Source organism: Haliotis rufescens, unplaced genomic scaffold, assembly GCF_023055435.1.
Source record: "Haliotis rufescens isolate VD_foot unplaced genomic scaffold, xgHalRufe1.0.p SCAF_17, whole genome shotgun sequence".
NCBI lineage: Eukaryota > Metazoa > Mollusca > Gastropoda > Lepetellida > Haliotidae > Haliotis > Haliotis rufescens.
Window position 1 is genome coordinate 7,177,566 of NW_025963857.1, and position 18,151 is coordinate 7,195,716.

Genomic DNA, 18,151 nt, shown 5'->3' on the forward strand with positions numbered 1-18,151 from the left:
ATCAATCGTCTCCACCACCCCTAGAGTGAGACAGAGGAAAATGAAAACTTGGCCAGACATGCGCTGTTTAACTTCCGTGAAATAAAGCCCGGCATGAACTAAAACCGAAGGGAAAGCGCAGCTCAGACAGTGACAGAATTACTTCTCTTTGATAAACATGCCGTACGCCAACCAGCCAACTGTTTCAATCACACAACTCACAGATGAAAACATAAAGTTTATTCTTGAGGACACTGATTTAAGGTGATCAGCTTGGAAATGTCACCTAACTGCGTAATCAGTGGGTTGACATAACACGTTCATACAGTAGTTGCAGAAGACATCTAGACAATAGCCATGCGACAAACCAAATATATTGTTAGTATCTGGATGTTTGAAAAATCAATAGGTGCAGCTATATTCACTATATCTGAGTACCGTAGTGGAAACGCGGGTGCTTTCTTTTGATTTCCATGGATGTACAACACACCATCCCGAATTACCCTTTCGTAAAACTAACATTACAATTTATATTTTTACGTCCTCTCTCTTTCATCGCTGTTGATCAAATTCACTATAAGAATGTTTAGATCCTTTCTAGCAGGTTTATCTAATATAGTCAGATTTACTCCAGAATGTTTATGTTATAAGACGTTGTTTACATGGTAATGTAAGCATACTGCCAACTTCTGCACCTTTGAGTTGAGTCATTTTGTTTGGTATCAGTCCATATGTATTAACAACTTACAATCCACTGAGACAATTTCAGGAAAGTATACACAGTTGACACAGACTACACTTGTCACCGGACATCAAGCTCTGTAGATGTCTGAGTTAAAATATCCGCTGCTTATGAGACCAAATGAAATTATACCATACACTTGGCATCTAACAGGTAGCTTAAGTTGTAGACTGCACCCTCTATTAAATGAATGTCAACAAAATTTGAATATTTCATGAAATAGTTTACAATTATTTTAACATCAATATATGCTTCTGTTCACAGTGTTGCGAATAGTTTACGAAGAGTGTGCATTGCTGAGGTACCAACCATAGGTCAGTATCTGTAATGTTTTGTAAATCTTATTTTTCACCCCATGTCATCACCAAACATTGCTGACCTTCTCCCGTTGTAGCATGGAGCACCCATCAGACCTTCTCTAGCATGTCTTTGTCAGTCATTTACATTGTCTTTGTTTTAAAAATCACTGACCTATGGCTCCTCAAATGTCAGATTTTTGTTTATGTTGGGAGCATGGGTGACCCAGTCGACTCAGCACTGCGATTTGTTCTATCGAGTTGCGTCCTTTAAGTGTAAGAGACCCCTTTTATTATAGGTTTGAATCCTGGTTTGCCCTGATTGTTCCTTTGCTCCAAAGCTGTAAATGTCCAAGGCCTCCATCACTCAGGACTTCCTCCCACGTCAAACTGACATGCTATGATATAACTATACTGATCAAAGTGGTGTTAAACCAAACTCACTCACTCGAGGTGTCCTGTCTTTAACCCAGCAACTGCTTCATCCTGTTTGTGTATGAATACATATACATTTGTATTCATATTGAAACAGAATTAATGAAAAAAATATTTTGAAATAGATACTGCTTTTATTTAGCCATTGCAGAATTTATTGACCCTTGGGTATTTCTTTCATTGTTGCAGTAACAGGGCACACTATTTCTTCATTAATGATTTTGTGTATAAAATCTGTTCCATGTTGCTATTTTAGCCATTGACTGGGTCCAGATGGAAGCCAACTCCACAGTTCTGTTTGATGAGTTTATTTCACATCGACTTGGGCTGATTCCACTCACTAGTGATGAGGTGGTTGACAAGTTACAGTACTGCAGGGTAAGCATGTGTCTGACTGTTACATTGAATATGAGTTGCTTAGTCTTTTGATGATAGTGTTATTTACAAGCAACAACCAGTATTTCTTCAGAACATGTAAGAAGAAAAACCTCTTTGGTATTGTGAATAAAGTATTGTAAGTGGTTGAATGTCACATTATGTTTAGCCCTTTTATACACGATACAGCCTGAGACTCAAGCTACAATGTGTTTGGTCTGATAACCCCATGTGTTCTGAACTGACAGCTGTGAAACCTGTTATAGGAATATCATATTATTATATACAGAATAAAGATCTACTTAAATTTGATGCTCATGATGTCAATCACTGGATTGTCTGGTCCAGACTCGATTTACAGACCGCCTCCATATAGCTGGAATATTGCTGAGTGCGGCGTTAAACCACAAACAAACAAAACAAAACTTAAATTTGAGTTATGGTTTTGTCTGAGGTATGGGTGGTTGACTCCCCCAGGGTGCTGCAATTCACTGTACGGAGACTCCAGAGTTGTGTCCCTTAGACATGCCAGGATCATATGATCATGGGTTTGTTCCTAATCATGATCCTTTGTTTGTTAGCACAATGTATATGCCCTTGGGTTTCACCAAAGTAAGGCATATCAATTTGCTCTGCAGAGTTGCTTCCCTTAGGACTGCAAGATTTATTGATTAATGTTAAAGGAGTAGAATAGATCTTCAGCAACCCATGCTTGCCGTAACAGGCAACTATGCTTGTCGTAAGAGGCGACTAACGGAATCGGGCGGTCAGGCTTGCTGACTTGTTTGATGCATTTCATCGTATCCCAATTGCGTGGATCGATGCTCATGATATTAATCATTGGATTACAGACCGCCTTCATATAACTGGAATATTGCTGAGTGACGCGTTAAGTAACAAACCAACCAACCAACCAAGTTACCCACTCTGTAATGTTATCTTCTGGCATGTGTGATGAATGTTTCAGGACTGTACCTGTGAGGAGTTCTGTCCAGAGTGTGCTGTGGAGTTTCAACTGGAGGTGAAATGTCTAGATGACCAGACACGCCATGTCACCAGTGCAGACCTTCACTCCTCAAACAACAAAGTTGTTCCTGTAAGTTTCTCACTGCGTACGATCAAGATATCTCAAGATATAAGTTTATATTGTAGTTGAATTGAAGAAAATGCTCACATATCATATAAACTCATCATTTTTCATCAATCATGGGGTGGTAGGGTTGCCTTAGGGTTAAAGCATTCACTCATCACGCTGAAGGCCCAGGTTTAATTCCCACATGGGTACAATTGGCCCATTTCTGGTGTCCCTGCGACACGATATTTGCTGGAACATTGCTTAAAGCAGAGTAAAACCATACTCACTTGATCAATCCTTATATCTTCATGCTGTTACTGTAAGACGTTTGGTTAGAAAAGTGTCATTCAAATACTGTCCAAGATTACTTGTCTCCCTTTGATAAAGTCAGGTTATTTTCTTGCATACTTCGATGGTTCATTATATATGTGACCCCATGTTAGACTGTCCAAGATTAGTTGTCTCCCTTTCAATATCTCAAGTGTTCAGTGAGTGTGAGTGAGTGAGTGAGTATGGTTTTACGCCGCTTTTAGCAATATTCCAGCAATATCACGGCGGGGGACACCAGAAATGGGCTTCACACATTGTACTGTCGGGAATCAAACCCGGGTCTTCGGTGTGACGAGCGCCCCTCAAGTGTTCAGGTTGTATTATTACAATATGTATAATTATTATATAATATGTGAGCCGAAAGGCTGTAAGGTGTCATGCATACTACATTATATATATGTGAACCCATAGAGACCCATTCTCCCATTGTAAGAGGCGACTAGTTTGAATCAGGTGGTCAGATTCCGACTGGCTAAATGCATGTCAGCACTCCCCACTGGCGTGGATTGTTGCTCATGTTTTCAATCAATGATTTGCCTGGTCCAGGTTATTGACAGGCTGCTGTGATGTAGCTTGAATATTGTTGACTAAGGCATTTAACAACATTCACTTTCCTTCACTGGTGTCAAGGGGGCACAGGTGGCCCAGTCATCTAAGGCGCCGCAATTCGCTGTGCAGAGGTGCGTCCCTTGGGCACGACAGAATCCTATGATTGTGGATTCAAATCCTGGTTCACCCCGATTATGTTTCTAGGTTTGTCAGCACAATACCCTTGCTCGTGGCTTTCACCGAAGTGGTAAATGTCTGAGATCTCAATCATTCCGGGCTTCCCTCCCACATTAAGCTGACATGCCGTGATATAACTGGAATACTGTTAAAAAACGGGCTAAAACAAGGACTGGTCGGCTCGGAGTCAGTATACTGTGTCTGAGTGGGGTATTCATGTTAAACTGCGGCATGGTATCTCAGTGAGCTAGCACTATAAATCGGCATCAGTTCGGACTAGTACAAGCAGCCGCACACTCACACACACGTGCATGCAAGTTGCTATATAAGTGCAATAATCTTGAACGCGACGTTCAACCCCATTTCACCTCACCTCACCTCACCAAATTGATGTTTGAATGACTTAAATCAATCTAGTTAGGCCTGCCAATAGACTTCTTTTAATGGCTGTAGAGAAAAAACCTCACTCCTGTTGATGCAACATGAATTTGTTCATGTTAGATCATTTTGTCAGATGAAAATCACACAGAATTGCAATAAACTAAAAAAGCAATCAGTATCATTGCTTGATGCATGTCATCATATCCAAATTCCGTGGGTTGATGCTCATAAGGTCAATCATTGGATTGTCTTGTCCAGACTCGATTATTTACAGACTGCCGTGATATAGCTGGAATATTGCTGAGTGTGGCGCTAAACAACAAACAAATAAACAAATCCAACTGGAAATTTTCAAACATCAGGTCATGATGAATAATTTACGATGTTAACCCCTACCAACCCAAATATGTTTGAGAGTAATTAACCCCTATTGTTAACCCAGACTGTTTCAATGTTATTCAAGACATGAAATTGCAAAAATATCATGCCACATTTTTCACTAAATGATCTAATAATTCATTTAGGTGAGATCTGAAAAGTAAAAAATCTCATAATTCTTTTAAGGTGAGATCTGAAAAATAGAAACAAAACAGGTTTTGTAAAAAAAAAATAGTTTATTCTTGTAACAAATGTAAATGTGATGCAACAGTTGTGCACGAAGTAAGATGTCCCCGGGCCCAGGAAATGTTATAGTGTAACATGACTTGTAAATATTTGAATAACAATTAAGTTAGGAAGAATCTGATCACATATATATAATGATATAGAAATATGTCTTAAAATGAAAAAAATATATATATTGAAAAAAGCATGATCAGGATAAAATTGGTTTCAATGTAAATATTGCAAAAATAGCTTAGAGAACGATAATGATAAAATTGGTTTCAATGTAAATGTTGCAAAAATAGCTTTCAGAAAAATAACAATTATCAAAAACATATATGATTTAACATGCAGAACACATCTATGTAAACTACAGCATACATAGCATTAACAAATGAGAAATCGAGTTTGAGTAGCATAGTTCAGTATCCATATTGACCAGTGAGTAGCTAATGATAACATTATCCTACTTTTAACTCCGCCATTTTGAGAATGTCCCTGATTGTGGGCCTGCTGGCTGGATCCACCATAAGGCACAACCACACCAGGTCCATGAGAGCCTGTCCCCCTCTCAAAATGTCGGGGGGTAGTTCCCCCTGGATGATCTTCATGTAGACAGCGAAGGGGTTGGTGCCATCTGAATCAAAGTAGGCTGGCTCGAGGGCAAGCATTTCATAAATGACGCAGCCAAGTGACCAGACAAATGCTTGTTCGTCGGGGTTGTTCCGCGTGAGAATCTCCGGGGCTTCATAGACTGGTAATGGCGTGCCCATGTTGAGGGCAGTGATGTCCTGTTCATCTGGCTGACTTTCGGTTAAGTCAAAGAAGATCCTGCCATCACATGTGAAGTTGATAACGGCTGTACTTAGCTTGCCAGAAAAACCGGAAGCATTAAGGAGGACCCAGCGACAGAATTCACACACAACCTTCCATGAAACTTCGTCACTGATGCGAGTGCCGTTCTGCTTGCAGGCTTCAATGATGTCTTGCAGATTTTCTGTTTTCTGGTAGATGGAACACTGGTATTCCCCTTCTTCAAACGAGGCGAGGAAACTAGGATGGCTTGTGTTGATCTGAGATCCTTGAAGCAGAACAGTTAGATTTTTAAAGAGTTGTCCTAAGTAGTGGCGAAAAAATGGTTATCATATTTACTGATGAAACAGGAATAGTGATCAAAAAGAAAAACAGAAATGTTATATTGTAAGCTGGTAAAAGTCGTAGTTAATGATAAGATAGAATTGATTATCACAACCAGTTAGATAATGGAAATGGTTTTCATCCATACCAGTAGTAATAAAACCATAGTCTTATCATAATTAGCATGGTTAGTGATAAAGTAGAAACAGATATCATTAGTAATAGAACTGTTATATTATTGTAATTAGTGATAAAATGGAAACGGATGTCACTAGTACCGGTAATATGACTAATATTATTGTGATTATTACTAAAGTATGATGGGTTCACTATGAAGCAGATCCTGCTTTTACCGGATGGCTGTATCTTGAGGATGACTTTACTGTTGTCAAACAGACAGGTTGCTGGGTATGTCCTGTTCAGGTGGTTGGAACCGTTCAGGGAGGCAGGGTCGATGAGGAAATCACTGAGTCCGATCTTGCTGATGTTGTTTGCAATTTTACTTGGCACAGGTAGTGTCAGCATCTAGGGAAAAATGGTTTTGTCAAAGTACTTATCATATGAAACTACATATGTATTTGTGATAATTAAGTCATGTTACAGTTGTGGATTTCACAAAAACAGAACAATGAATTTTCTTGTTTTACGATTTGTCTGTGCTGAAGTGTTAAAATATGAAGGGAGGACCAAAAATAGTCAGCAGAAGTTATTGAGGATGTCAATAATCTTGATAAATATGATAAACCTTAGTTAACCACTGAAGATTTTGTGTTGAAAGTTCCAATTGACCCTCAGGAATCATGGTATGTGCTCTCTAACAATTGTTTCAAATATAAATGAAAACAATGATTTGAAATAAGCTCTCTTTTGATCTAGTTATACATGTCTTTTTTGTTTTTTATTTTCTTTTAGAAAATATAGTCTGTAAAATGAGTCCAAGCATGAACATGTCGTAGGCAAATATTGTGTGGTGTTAGGGAAAACTACAGTAAACTACGGTTATCACGAATTCAATGGGACCACTAGTTTTGTTTCCTTACAATCGTAGTTTGTTATGAGCATGTATACAGCATTTATACAGCAAATGGCCGGGACCAAAAATCAGTTATGTCCATCAGTTTGTTATAAGCGTGATTGTTATAAACATTGTTTTCTGTAATAACATATGGAATTTACGAAAATTAGAGACAATTGTGACCTCGACACACGCATTACAGCCTATGAGAGGTCAAATCATCCTCGATTATCCAGGGTATTATATCTCCATTCTATTGTAATAAATACCCTGAACCTATTCATCACTATAGCTTTGTTTTGGAAATGATCTCATCTACATATCTTTTATCACTGACTAAGCTCAGAAAACTTGCTCATGGGTATAACCTGTGTGGACAGTTTTTTGTTGTGTGATGTCTGTCAAATCAGGCTCAAAACCAAGCTGTAGTGGCAAATGGCTCCAGTACTTATCATAAAAGAATAGGGATGTAATGCAGCAATACACCTGATACACTGGGGAATTGAGCATGAGGGCAAGTAAGTCTTGAATGCAAAGATAGGTCAACTTGGATTCTACTTGTGCAAGAGTATGTAACATACTGACAAGTTTTGAGTCAATGGTGTTGAAGAGAGTATATAGACATGTGTTACCTGGTCGACACGCTTGAGTGTGACGGACTGTAGGATGGTGTTCCTGCACCAGTGGTTGAGGGTGGGACAACATGTGTTGCTGTGAAGTTGGATCACAGTCTGGGTGATTGGGTTGAAGGAGTGGCGCATAGTTCTGCAACAGAGTCAATCATGCAATCAGCAGCGTTAGAAATTGGCACTAGTCCTGTAGTCCTTACCAAACTGCCCAATGGTAAAGGTATCCTAAGGACTAGTAGAAATTGGCCAATTTTAAGGGGTTTGCTGTATGTTATCATTATGAGGACTAGTGGACAAAAACTGTTAGTTTCTACCCCTGAATCAGTCATACTTTCATACTATTAGGAGGCATGGGTGGTCCAGTTGGCTGAGGCGTGGTAATTTGCTGTGCAGAGTTGCATCCCTTTGGTGTGCCAGAGATCTGTGATTGTGGTTTTGATGTATTGATTTATGTTTTAGTATTATACCCATGCTCATGGGATTCACCACTGTGGTAACTGTCAATGGTCTGCATCACTGTATGTTTCCCTCCAACATCTCTGTGTGATATAACTGACATTATTCCAAACTTACTCACTCACTGCTACCAAAGCTGTTTCAAAGTATTACCTTATGGTAACTGAATTATATGTTCAGTTTTTTATATGTCTTGTTTTATACCGCAGTCAGCAATATTCTGGGCTAGGCAAAGTGATTGATATTTTGAGTAATGTCCAACACTGTTGAGATATGAGGCAATCAACCAGGTCACCAAACTTCACCATCCAATCTAGTCTGTCTTACAGACCCTGATACAACTATATCAAATCCAGCCCATGCAAGTCTATAATGTTTGGCTAGTCTAGATTACTGCTGTATCTGAAAATGTAGAGAGTCTCCGGGCTCCCTTTTATTATATTTTTATTAAGATAATTGAACAACTGTTTTTTTCGGTATGATATGTTCATTTCAGAGACCAGGTATTAGTCTACATCCGATCCAATTCAGTTGTCTCTTATGACACACTTGACCAGCAATAGGGTGCCAGGGAAATATCGAGGGATGTAAAACCCCAACAATTAACAAGTTTTAACGTTGCTTAGTGGTAAAGAATCAAAGTTCTCTCTGAAATAGGTCTGTCTGTTGCACTTCTTTCAGGATACGGGTAGTGTTCCAGCTGGCTTTGGAAATTGCCAGTCCTGGTGGACTGGAAACTCTAAAAATTACCAGTCCCCACTAAGTTTTGTCAGTCCCAACTTTCAACAAATAAAAAACGAATGAAAATTACCTGGTTCTAATTCCCTCAACATCATGTTCAATGCAATGACGTCTTGCAGTAATTCAGTTAGATCTACACGTCATTCACACAAAGTCCAGTCACAAATTTCTCCTTTTTAAAAAATATTTTTACACTAAGTCGCTAAAAATGCATACTTAACCTCGAAGCAAGGCAAAATGTTATATCCTTGCACTAAAATTGACAAGGGGAAACCTTGATGGTGACAGACAAGCTGACTTCATTCGAAAAATATACTTATATGAATATTGCCGATTTTTTGTTCAGCAAGAGAGATTTATAAGGTACTCTATTTGCCGGTCCACAGGGACTGGCAGTCACATGAATTACCGGTCTATGCCTAATTTTACCAGTTAAAAACTGGTAATTACCGGTAAACGGGAACACTGATGGGTGCAAGCAGGTAGGGGTGAAATGATACAACAAGGTCCCAATACGATATGTATCATGATACAATAAGTATCCCAATACACATATTTGGTTCAACTCACATGGAAACCTCTTGACAGTAATTATTTCAGAGCAGGTTCAAAAGGTAAAGCTAGCTATACATTGTGGCTATTTTTTGTAGTGAACGTGAAACCCTATTTACAACACATTTCGCGATATTTGACTGAAGGAAATGCTGTGTGTCATTAAACGAGTAGTAAGTGACTTATTTTAGCAAGTGTATCATCATGTATTGATACAGAAAAAAACATACCGTATTCGACTTAATAAGCGCCCCGCTCTAATAAGCGCCCACGACTATATTAGCTAATATAGTGGCTAGTGACAAAATCCCAATAAGCACTCCTTTCGATTGATCAATGTACTCAAGACTTATTTATTCGCGTATAATACGCACTCGTGTTTTATATGCATTCTTAATTATGGGCAGTTAAATTTTGGAAAAATGTATCTGTCGCATATAAACATTTAAGTGTGTCAGCATAAACCACAAAATTTATCTTTCAACTCTCTTTTTTCCAACAAAATAATACTCTAATAAGAGCCCCCTATTTCTAATTTTGAGAGCGCCCTGGGCGCTTATTACATAGAATACGGTATTGTGTATTGCATCATTGCATGAACACTCAAGATTGATGTATTTTTTCACCCCGACATGCACGTGCATGTTGTGACAGCCAGTTTGAATTTGGATTGGCTGCTTGTGAACTATTATGATTATCAATGTTGATAATAGTTCATGGTACCAAGCATCCTATAGTCATGATAGTCTGATCATTGATCAGTCACAGACTGCTGTTACATGTCTTTATTGTTGGGAACATCAAATCAGTCATTGGCGATGTACATATTTGATCACATTCAGATTCTTGTACCTTCAGAGCTCCAGATAAGCTGCGTATCTGCGTAAAATACGCATCAGAAATGCAGAAATACGCAGTGAAATAAAATCCAAGCGTATCAAGTACGCAACGAACATTACAGATACGCTACAAAAATAAAACTTGTGCGTATCATCAAAATATTGTGAAGTAACCCTGCGTATTTGATTCGCAAATCAGCAACTTATTTTGAAATTATAAACGGGCATTCCATCAACCTTGTCAAACTCCACGATGACAGTTACATCATGATCATTTGCCATCACACTTACTTGTGGAAGTATCATGGTATTTTTTAGTCCTACAAAGCTCTCGAACCCACACGACACCAGTTTGCAGGGACTAGATGAATAGTGTTTTTAAATATTTAACTTAAATACCCACATGCGTAAAAACTAGTGGGTGACAGAAATTTGAATACTCAAATAGAATTACTGATACCCAATGATTTTAAAATGCATGGGTAAAATACCCACAACACCAAAAGCTTATCTGGAGCTCTGACCTTTGATTTTTTTCTTGTCTCGAACTTGATTTCTCAGCACAAGTTAGGATGTTGTTGATTGAGTTTGAGAATAGCATATATCCATTGCTATTTAATACCTGCAACAACAAGGAATAATCATCTGATGGGTAGTCTCACTACTTCACGATCATGCAAAGTATGTGCTGCGAAACAAATAAACCTGAATCATTTACTAGCTTGAGAAAGGGCTGAAATTCTACGTGTCCTTTGGATACCTTTGACAATAGACAATAGACAAAGTGACACAGACTAGTGCCAATTTGCACACCTGATGCATACTAAAAAAATTTGTTGCCATGGTTACAGGTGACGTCACGGCACAGAGAAGAGGCAAGTGAATATGAGGACACAGATGGTAGGTTGACCTCTGCCCTGATGTGAGACTTTCAGATCTGTGGAGGTCAATGTTTTTCTTATTAATAATTTGAGGCCCAGTCGCCTATGATGCAACTATTTGTTGTGCAGAGGTTTGTCTCTTAGCCATGCTGGGATTGACATGTCACCTGGTTGTGTCATAGATTCTCCCTGATTATGACCCGTGGTTTGTCAAAACTGTGCTTGTGAGTTACCCCAAAGTGGTAATGTCTATGATCCCTGGCACTTTGTTCTTTCATGGAAAATCAAGCTGACAGGTGATAAGTGAAGTGTTGTTCTAGTACCCCAAACTCTCTCAATCTCTATTAACTGATTAGATGTTGTATGATGAAATAAATAGAGAATCTCACACGAGTGTCTTTTGATATCAAATATATCAACACAAGTTAATAAAAAAGGGAAAACTCCCGAGGCTTGCTGAGGATTTTTTCCACTTTTCTCAACGAGTGTTGATATATTTGATATCAAAAGACACGAATATTTGATATCAAAAGACACGAGGGTGAGATTTTATTTATCATCCAACATCATTCTTCCAACTTTTTCAGTTTGTAGACAGTAATAAGCAGTGTCTTAAGTGTAAAAAAAGTACTGCTAACAGCTTCAGTTGCAGAGCAATTAATGATGTCATTTGATTGTGATGTCATGGTGACCAATGACATCACAATGGTCTGCAAAGCATTGTGATGCAATTTCATTGCAGTGATATCTACAGTGTAGATATCGCTTGATCTCACCCAAGCGATATCTCCTGTGGGAGCCAGTTTTGGATGATGATGACATTTAACATTTCAGACTCTTCATGGGGCAGTGGGGTAGCTTAGTGGTAAAAGTGTTTGCTCGTTACGCCAAGTGCCGGGTTCGATTCCCCACATGGCTACAATGCGTGAAGCCCATTTGTGGTGTCCCCCGCAGTGATATTGCTGGAATATTGCAAAAAGCTGTATAAAACCCAACTCACTCACTCACTCACTCAGACTATTTATTCATTCATTGATCAGAAAAATTAGTTTAGTCATTTCCTGATGATTAATAACGATCACCGTTGTTTGTGGCTTTTGACTTGTCACCATATGGCTGAAATATTGCTGATGAGATGGTAAATTATTTGTGAGCTTAAATGATTGACCAAATGGAAGGTTATTTATCTAAATATATGATAACCGAGTGATCACACATATGGTCAACTTCAGGTTCCTTCAGTGTAGTTACTGAATTTCAGACATTCTGATTGCCAAGCTACGCAAAGGGCAAGAGTTAAAGATTCGAGCATTCGCCAGGAAAGGTTTCGCCAAAGAACATGCCAAATGGAATCCTACTGCAGGTGTAGCATTTGAGTACGACCCTGACAATACCATGAGGCACACACTCTATCCCAAACCGGAGGAATGGTGAGTCTGATGCTAATCATCGTTGAAATTTTTAATAGGGCAACCAGTGAACTGATATATATTTCCAGCAAATATAAATGAATCAGAAATAGATATATTTGGTGAATGACACTAAAATTAGTTATCTTAATACGATCTGATAACTCTCTCCACTCAAGATCTGACGAATCCTCTGCATGAGGTAGTGTCAGGTGAACTTCTAAAATATTTGGTGCTCGTGAGCAAAGCATTTTGGAGAGCATATCAGACTTCTGTATCTTGAAAACAACCGACAGCTGGCAATTCAGAAAGGAGAATGGTAATGACCACACAATGTTGTGGATGTTTCACACCCTGTTGTTTCAGTCACGTCTTCCAATCATAGACATAGAATATCCCTAAAGTGTTGCATCACATTTCTTTCACCAAACATAATCAAAACTACCTTTAAAGCTCCACCCATGGCCCCCAGTTAGAAGGCTGACATCTAAATGGCTATGTTTGATTGGAATATGGCCCAGATGACACAACGATGGTATCTTGAGTCGAGGTTGTTTATTCAGTTACATATGTGATAACAAGACATGTATGTGCACACACAGCAGCACTCTCAACCAGACTAATGTCATCCCCCCAGCAACTTTCCTCCCTTACTCACATGTACATGTACTATCACATAGACCACTACTTACCAGTTGTAATATGTTACCCTGGCCACACCAAATCAATCACTGGCCAGGCGCAGCCATTTTGAATGGAGTCTTGCTCTCGTAAGATCTCCTTATATTTATGAACTTTTAGCATTTTTTTAGGTTTGTCAAGTTTTGACAGTTTGAGATCTGATATCATAAGATTTGTTCTTGGTAAGATTAGATTTGTTTTTAAGAAAATATTATCACTTCACTATCATATATAGCATTATGAATTGTGTTTGTCAAAGGTATATTGTGTTATGTTTAGGTTTGTTGTGTTAAAAGAATCCTTTTTTAAAATGATGTTCATCAAGTTTAGTTTGTCTTCCTGAGATTCCAAACTTCCTAATTATAATTCTTCTGATCACACAATCAGGTGGGAAAGTATTTACCTGTACATAGAATTGGTTAACTCTTGTTCATAGAATGATTACAATTTTCACGATGTATAGTAAGCTGATTATGTTGGCAGTGATAGAACTTGGTAAACATATAACCATGACAACTAATGATTGCCATTTCAGGGTGTGCATCATGATCTGTATTTATGCTTTATTCAATCTTTGATTTCTACTTTGTGCTGTGTTAACTGTTAGCATTATGCTTGTGTATTATTTTTCAGGCCTAAAAGTGAATATTCAGAAATTGATGAAGATCAGAGTAAGTAAACAAGCCGACTGCAACATTAAACAATATTCACTCATTTATCTTTTCACTTTGTAAGGGATTCACTGTATTTCACAGCCCTCTCTCTTATTCCATGGCGAGTGATATTGTAGGTGGCCAAGTAATGATGCAAACACTCAGTCCGGCCTTACTAGTATACATGGTATATTCTCCAACATATTTCAAACTATCATTGATTATTTGGAGCACCTTTCCCGAGTATAATCATAAATACAGTGAAATTTCCAGTTTGGAATATTGTGAAAATTACCTTAGCTCTCATAACCTCAGCCAATCACATGGTTGTCTATAACACGTCTATTTTGTGTCAGCACATTGTCAGTTTTGCATGTATGATGATGCTATGTGAAATTTAATTATGATAACGCATTGAAATTTGAGGTTTTCAAATTTTCTTTTGTTTTCTTAGTCATATCTATTGAGATATTTCCTCAGACTATTACAAACCTTTTGATGTATTAACTTACTAGTAAACGAACACCCTGGTAGTAAACCATGAGAAACCAGCCAGTAACGAGAATATTCATCTAACTTCACATTTATTGAGCTTGTTAAAATAAATCGATCCGGCCTAGTAATCCTTTAAATTATGGGTTCAAGTTTAAGCCACTTTCTGCTCATACTGTGTAAGCTTATATAACTTACATCCATGTTTTCTCTGATTGCAGCACAAGGTGCTTTTGATGTGAATGCAAGGCCTAACAAGTTCTACTTCAATGTTGAAGTGTGTGGCTCCCTCAAGCCAGAAACTGTCATATTCTCTGCCCTTTCGATCATCAAGAAGAAGTTGAGCGACCTACAGACACAACTGAGTCATGAGATACAGAATGATGTCCTCACCATCAGCTAGGGCTGTGGCAGACATTTTGGCAACATCATCATCATTTTCAACCTGTTATCATCTGAAGATCATATGAGAACTGTTGGTTTCATTGTGAAATATAAAATATTCTGATCATCCGAAACATGTGGTTTGGATGTGTTAATTTGTTTTGGCCTACGGGCGGCCATTCCGTAAAAGAACCATCAATTGAAATAGCAGTAAACAGTTTGCAATAATAGCCAAAATGTTATGAATAAAGGTCTTTCATTGAAACAAGTATCAATGAACAACCCCAACATGACATCAGGTAGCAAAGAAAAGACGCCTTATGATGTGACATTCCTCATATTCCTGGACGAGGTCTATGGACAATTGTATGTCTTCCCAATGACATTTATCTTCGAGATGTATTTTGCATTATGCTGTGCATCTTGATATTTCAGTCAAACAGGGGCACTGTTGACCAGTTGTCATGCTCTTAGGTGCCCAAATGTATCCAATACAAGGATAAGCAGGCCGTTGTCTGGAGTATGATCCTTGTCAGCACCCAGCCCCTGCTTGTGTGTTTCAACGAAGTGATATTATCTACGACCTTTGTCACTGTGTGTTGCTGCAACATTAAGCTTACATAACTGAAATAATCCACACTCAGTGCTCAAAACAGCATGACATGCTGCTCACATTATTGACCATTGGTTGGCCCAGGTTGTCTTCATGGCTGAGATATTGCTGACTGACATTAAAGCTCATTTTCTCACAAGGATATGTAAATTATGTTTTTATGTCTTTTTAGACATGTTAGATGATGTACATGAACAATAAGTTTCATTGTATACCCATGAAGAATTGTTGATTTGTAAACCTTTGGTTTGTGAACAGAATAAGGATGTTATTAAAAATTGAACCATTGAATCATAAAAAAATATTTTCATCCTCATATTTTTATGTAGATGTTTTGGGACATGTCTTGTAAAATAATTATTTCCATTTGTACAATAAAGCTTTTTATAAAGTATGTTTTTCTACCTTCTTAATACACCATATTCACCATAATAAGCTCCTTGGCACTTATTAAAACCATAGGGGGCGCTGGTGGCCCAGTCATCTAAGGCGCCGCGATTTGCTGTGCAGAATTCCGTCCCTTGGGCATGCCAGAAACCTAGGATTGTGGGTTCAAATCCCGGTTCGCCCCAATTATGTTTCTAGGTTTGTCAGCACACCGTGATATAACTGTAATATTGTTAAAAGCGGTGTTAAACCCAACTCACTCACTCATTATTAAAACCATACACAGAGATAGAATGGTAATGAACAAATTTAAACTTCTTCAATGATAATTACTTGACAAGTATACTACTCAAAAGAAGTAAAGGATCACCCAATTCTTTCATATTGGTAATGTTAATCTGTCATGGCATGAGAGATTAACTATTGTAATATGAAAGAATCAGGTGATCCTTAACTTCTTTTGAGTAGTATATATACCTCTTTTCTATTTTCTCTCAAGTAAGTTTGTGATATAAGGCAAGAAAATCTGCATTGTCATGTGAATGTTTAATGTTAGTAGGGAGTGCTTATTATGATAACTTTCAGATCGGACAACAAGTTGGTCAGTGGAGCAGGACGCCTAATACAGCAACTTCCTCATGGAGATTTCAGGTGCCCCATTAACTCCTGACAAAAAAATTGATATACTCCAGTGCAATTCGCTGAAAATGTCCCATAATAGAAGTATTTTGTTTTGTAATAAAACTGTCAGTAGGTCAGGCCAGTGTATTCCTTGCTCAGAATCAACTGCAACAACAATTGCACGACGTCAACATGATGGTTTGATTGGACAGATATTGTCAAAATGACATTGATCTTGGAGTCTCCAGAAATATATGCTATTGGTTTTATCCGAGAGATTCTAGTGTCAGGGCAAGATGTATTTGGCATTATACAGCATAATAATTCAGTCATATAGGGTGTATGGATAGCCCTGCAGCGGTAGAAACGAACAGTTTTAGTACACTAGTCCTTACGATAACATATAGAAAAGCCCTTAAAAATGGCAAATATCTACAAGTCCTTATGATATGTTAACTATTTGGCAAGGACTACAGGACAAGTTGCAATTTCTAAAGCTGCCATGGGGTCTCATTCCTGGTTCGATCCTCTGCTGCATCATGCCCAAGAGGTTAAAGATGATACTTGTTGTTACCCTGCCTGGTGCTTGGCATTAAGGGAATAAAATAAGGATTGGTAGGCTCGGTGTATACTGTTATACTGGGTATCCATTTACAAACTGCAGCCTAGTATGTAAGTGAACTGGCACCATAAAACTGGCACTAGTCACAACTAGTAAAAGCAGAGACGCATGCACACACATGCACATTGCTATGTAAGTGCAATAGTCTTGAAGGCAATGTTAAACCCCATTTCACCTCACCTCGAGGAGATACCTGGGTAGAATAGTTACAATGTGAAGTTCAAGGCAGTACTGCTCCCAGGCCCGGCATGTAGCTGGGTGCACCGAAGCTATGTCCGATTTTTTAAAAGTACTGATTTAACTTGAATTTGTACTGCAGTAAGCCACACTGACAGATGAACGGAAGTTTACTTAAGTTTTGAATGTACTGTTTGAACAAAAGCATTTTGCAGCATTTTTATGTTTACAGGCGTTCCATTTACTACCTGCCCCACAATATTCATGGAAGGGCCCACACTTTTCAAGGTCTATGGGCCCTAGGGCCGACCTTTAAAAATCCTAGGTTTATCACTGGATTAAATATACAACAATTCGCAGCCATCAAAATTGTAATTGAAATTCTGAGCAGCGTGTGTCTTTGCACCATACTTTCTGTATAATTGGGAAACACTGTCAGGAGCTAACGTGACTTGGAGATGTTTAATGCCAGATTGTATATTTTCATCCAATCACAAACGGTATTGCATTGATTTGTTTTTATGGTTCATCCGCCAATTTTGTTTATTTGCTTTATTGAGTTTTGCCATTATTTATTACATTTCTTGGGTCCAAGTCATTGACCTATATACAGCCTTTTGTGTCAAAATCACTGCATTCCTACATATACCTGACACGATGACTACAGCCAAGGCCAATGTTTTGTCTGCCATATGGGTACTTGGGATGTTCTAAACATAGAACATTATTAATTAAAATAGAGCAAGATGATTGCTGATGAGCATGGCAAAAGTACTATTAATGGCTGAGATTTTTGTTAACAGACAGAATAGTTACTGTTCCTGCTTCAAGGCATACAGGTGTTTCCTCTGACAGTCAGTCAGGGTTTAGCTTTTCTTTACTTGTTCCACAACATACTGACCATGATTTTCTTTTCCAAA

General features: G+C 38.3%; 2 protein-coding genes across 3 annotated transcripts in view; one reads left to right on the forward strand and one right to left on the reverse strand.

The window, feature by feature from the left end:
• The first annotated feature begins 64 nt into the window (after positions 1-64).
• LOC124137737 (DNA-directed RNA polymerase II subunit RPB3-like) lies at positions 65-15,818 on the forward strand. The gene is made up of 8 exons (XM_046504207.2): positions 65-243; positions 986-1,035; positions 1,709-1,830; positions 2,795-2,923; positions 11,163-11,211; positions 12,454-12,622; positions 13,916-13,953; positions 14,649-15,818. The coding sequence occupies exons 1-8, from the start codon at positions 158-160 to the stop codon at positions 14,828-14,830; spliced, it is 825 nt and encodes a 274-aa protein (XP_046360163.1). The 5' UTR covers positions 65-157; the 3' UTR covers positions 14,831-15,818.
• The window catches only part of LOC124137547 (serine/threonine-protein kinase Nek6-like), a 38,376-nt gene continuing 25,158 nt past the window's right edge, over positions 4,934-18,151 (reverse strand). The window contains exons 2-5 of one of the 2 annotated variants that reach the window (XM_046503935.2): positions 10,836-10,933; positions 7,727-7,859; positions 6,433-6,604; positions 4,934-6,023 (exon numbers count right to left, since the gene is read on the reverse strand). In XM_046503935.2, coding sequence (XP_046359891.2) covers positions 5,404-6,023; positions 6,433-6,604; positions 7,727-7,859; positions 10,836-10,912 — 1,002 coding nt within the window. In that variant the 5' untranslated portion in view covers positions 10,913-10,933 and the 3' untranslated portion in view covers positions 4,934-5,403. The remainder of the gene's footprint in view (positions 6,024-6,432; positions 6,605-7,726; positions 7,860-10,835; positions 10,934-18,151) is intronic. The other variant, XM_046504017.2, reaches the window with a different exon arrangement.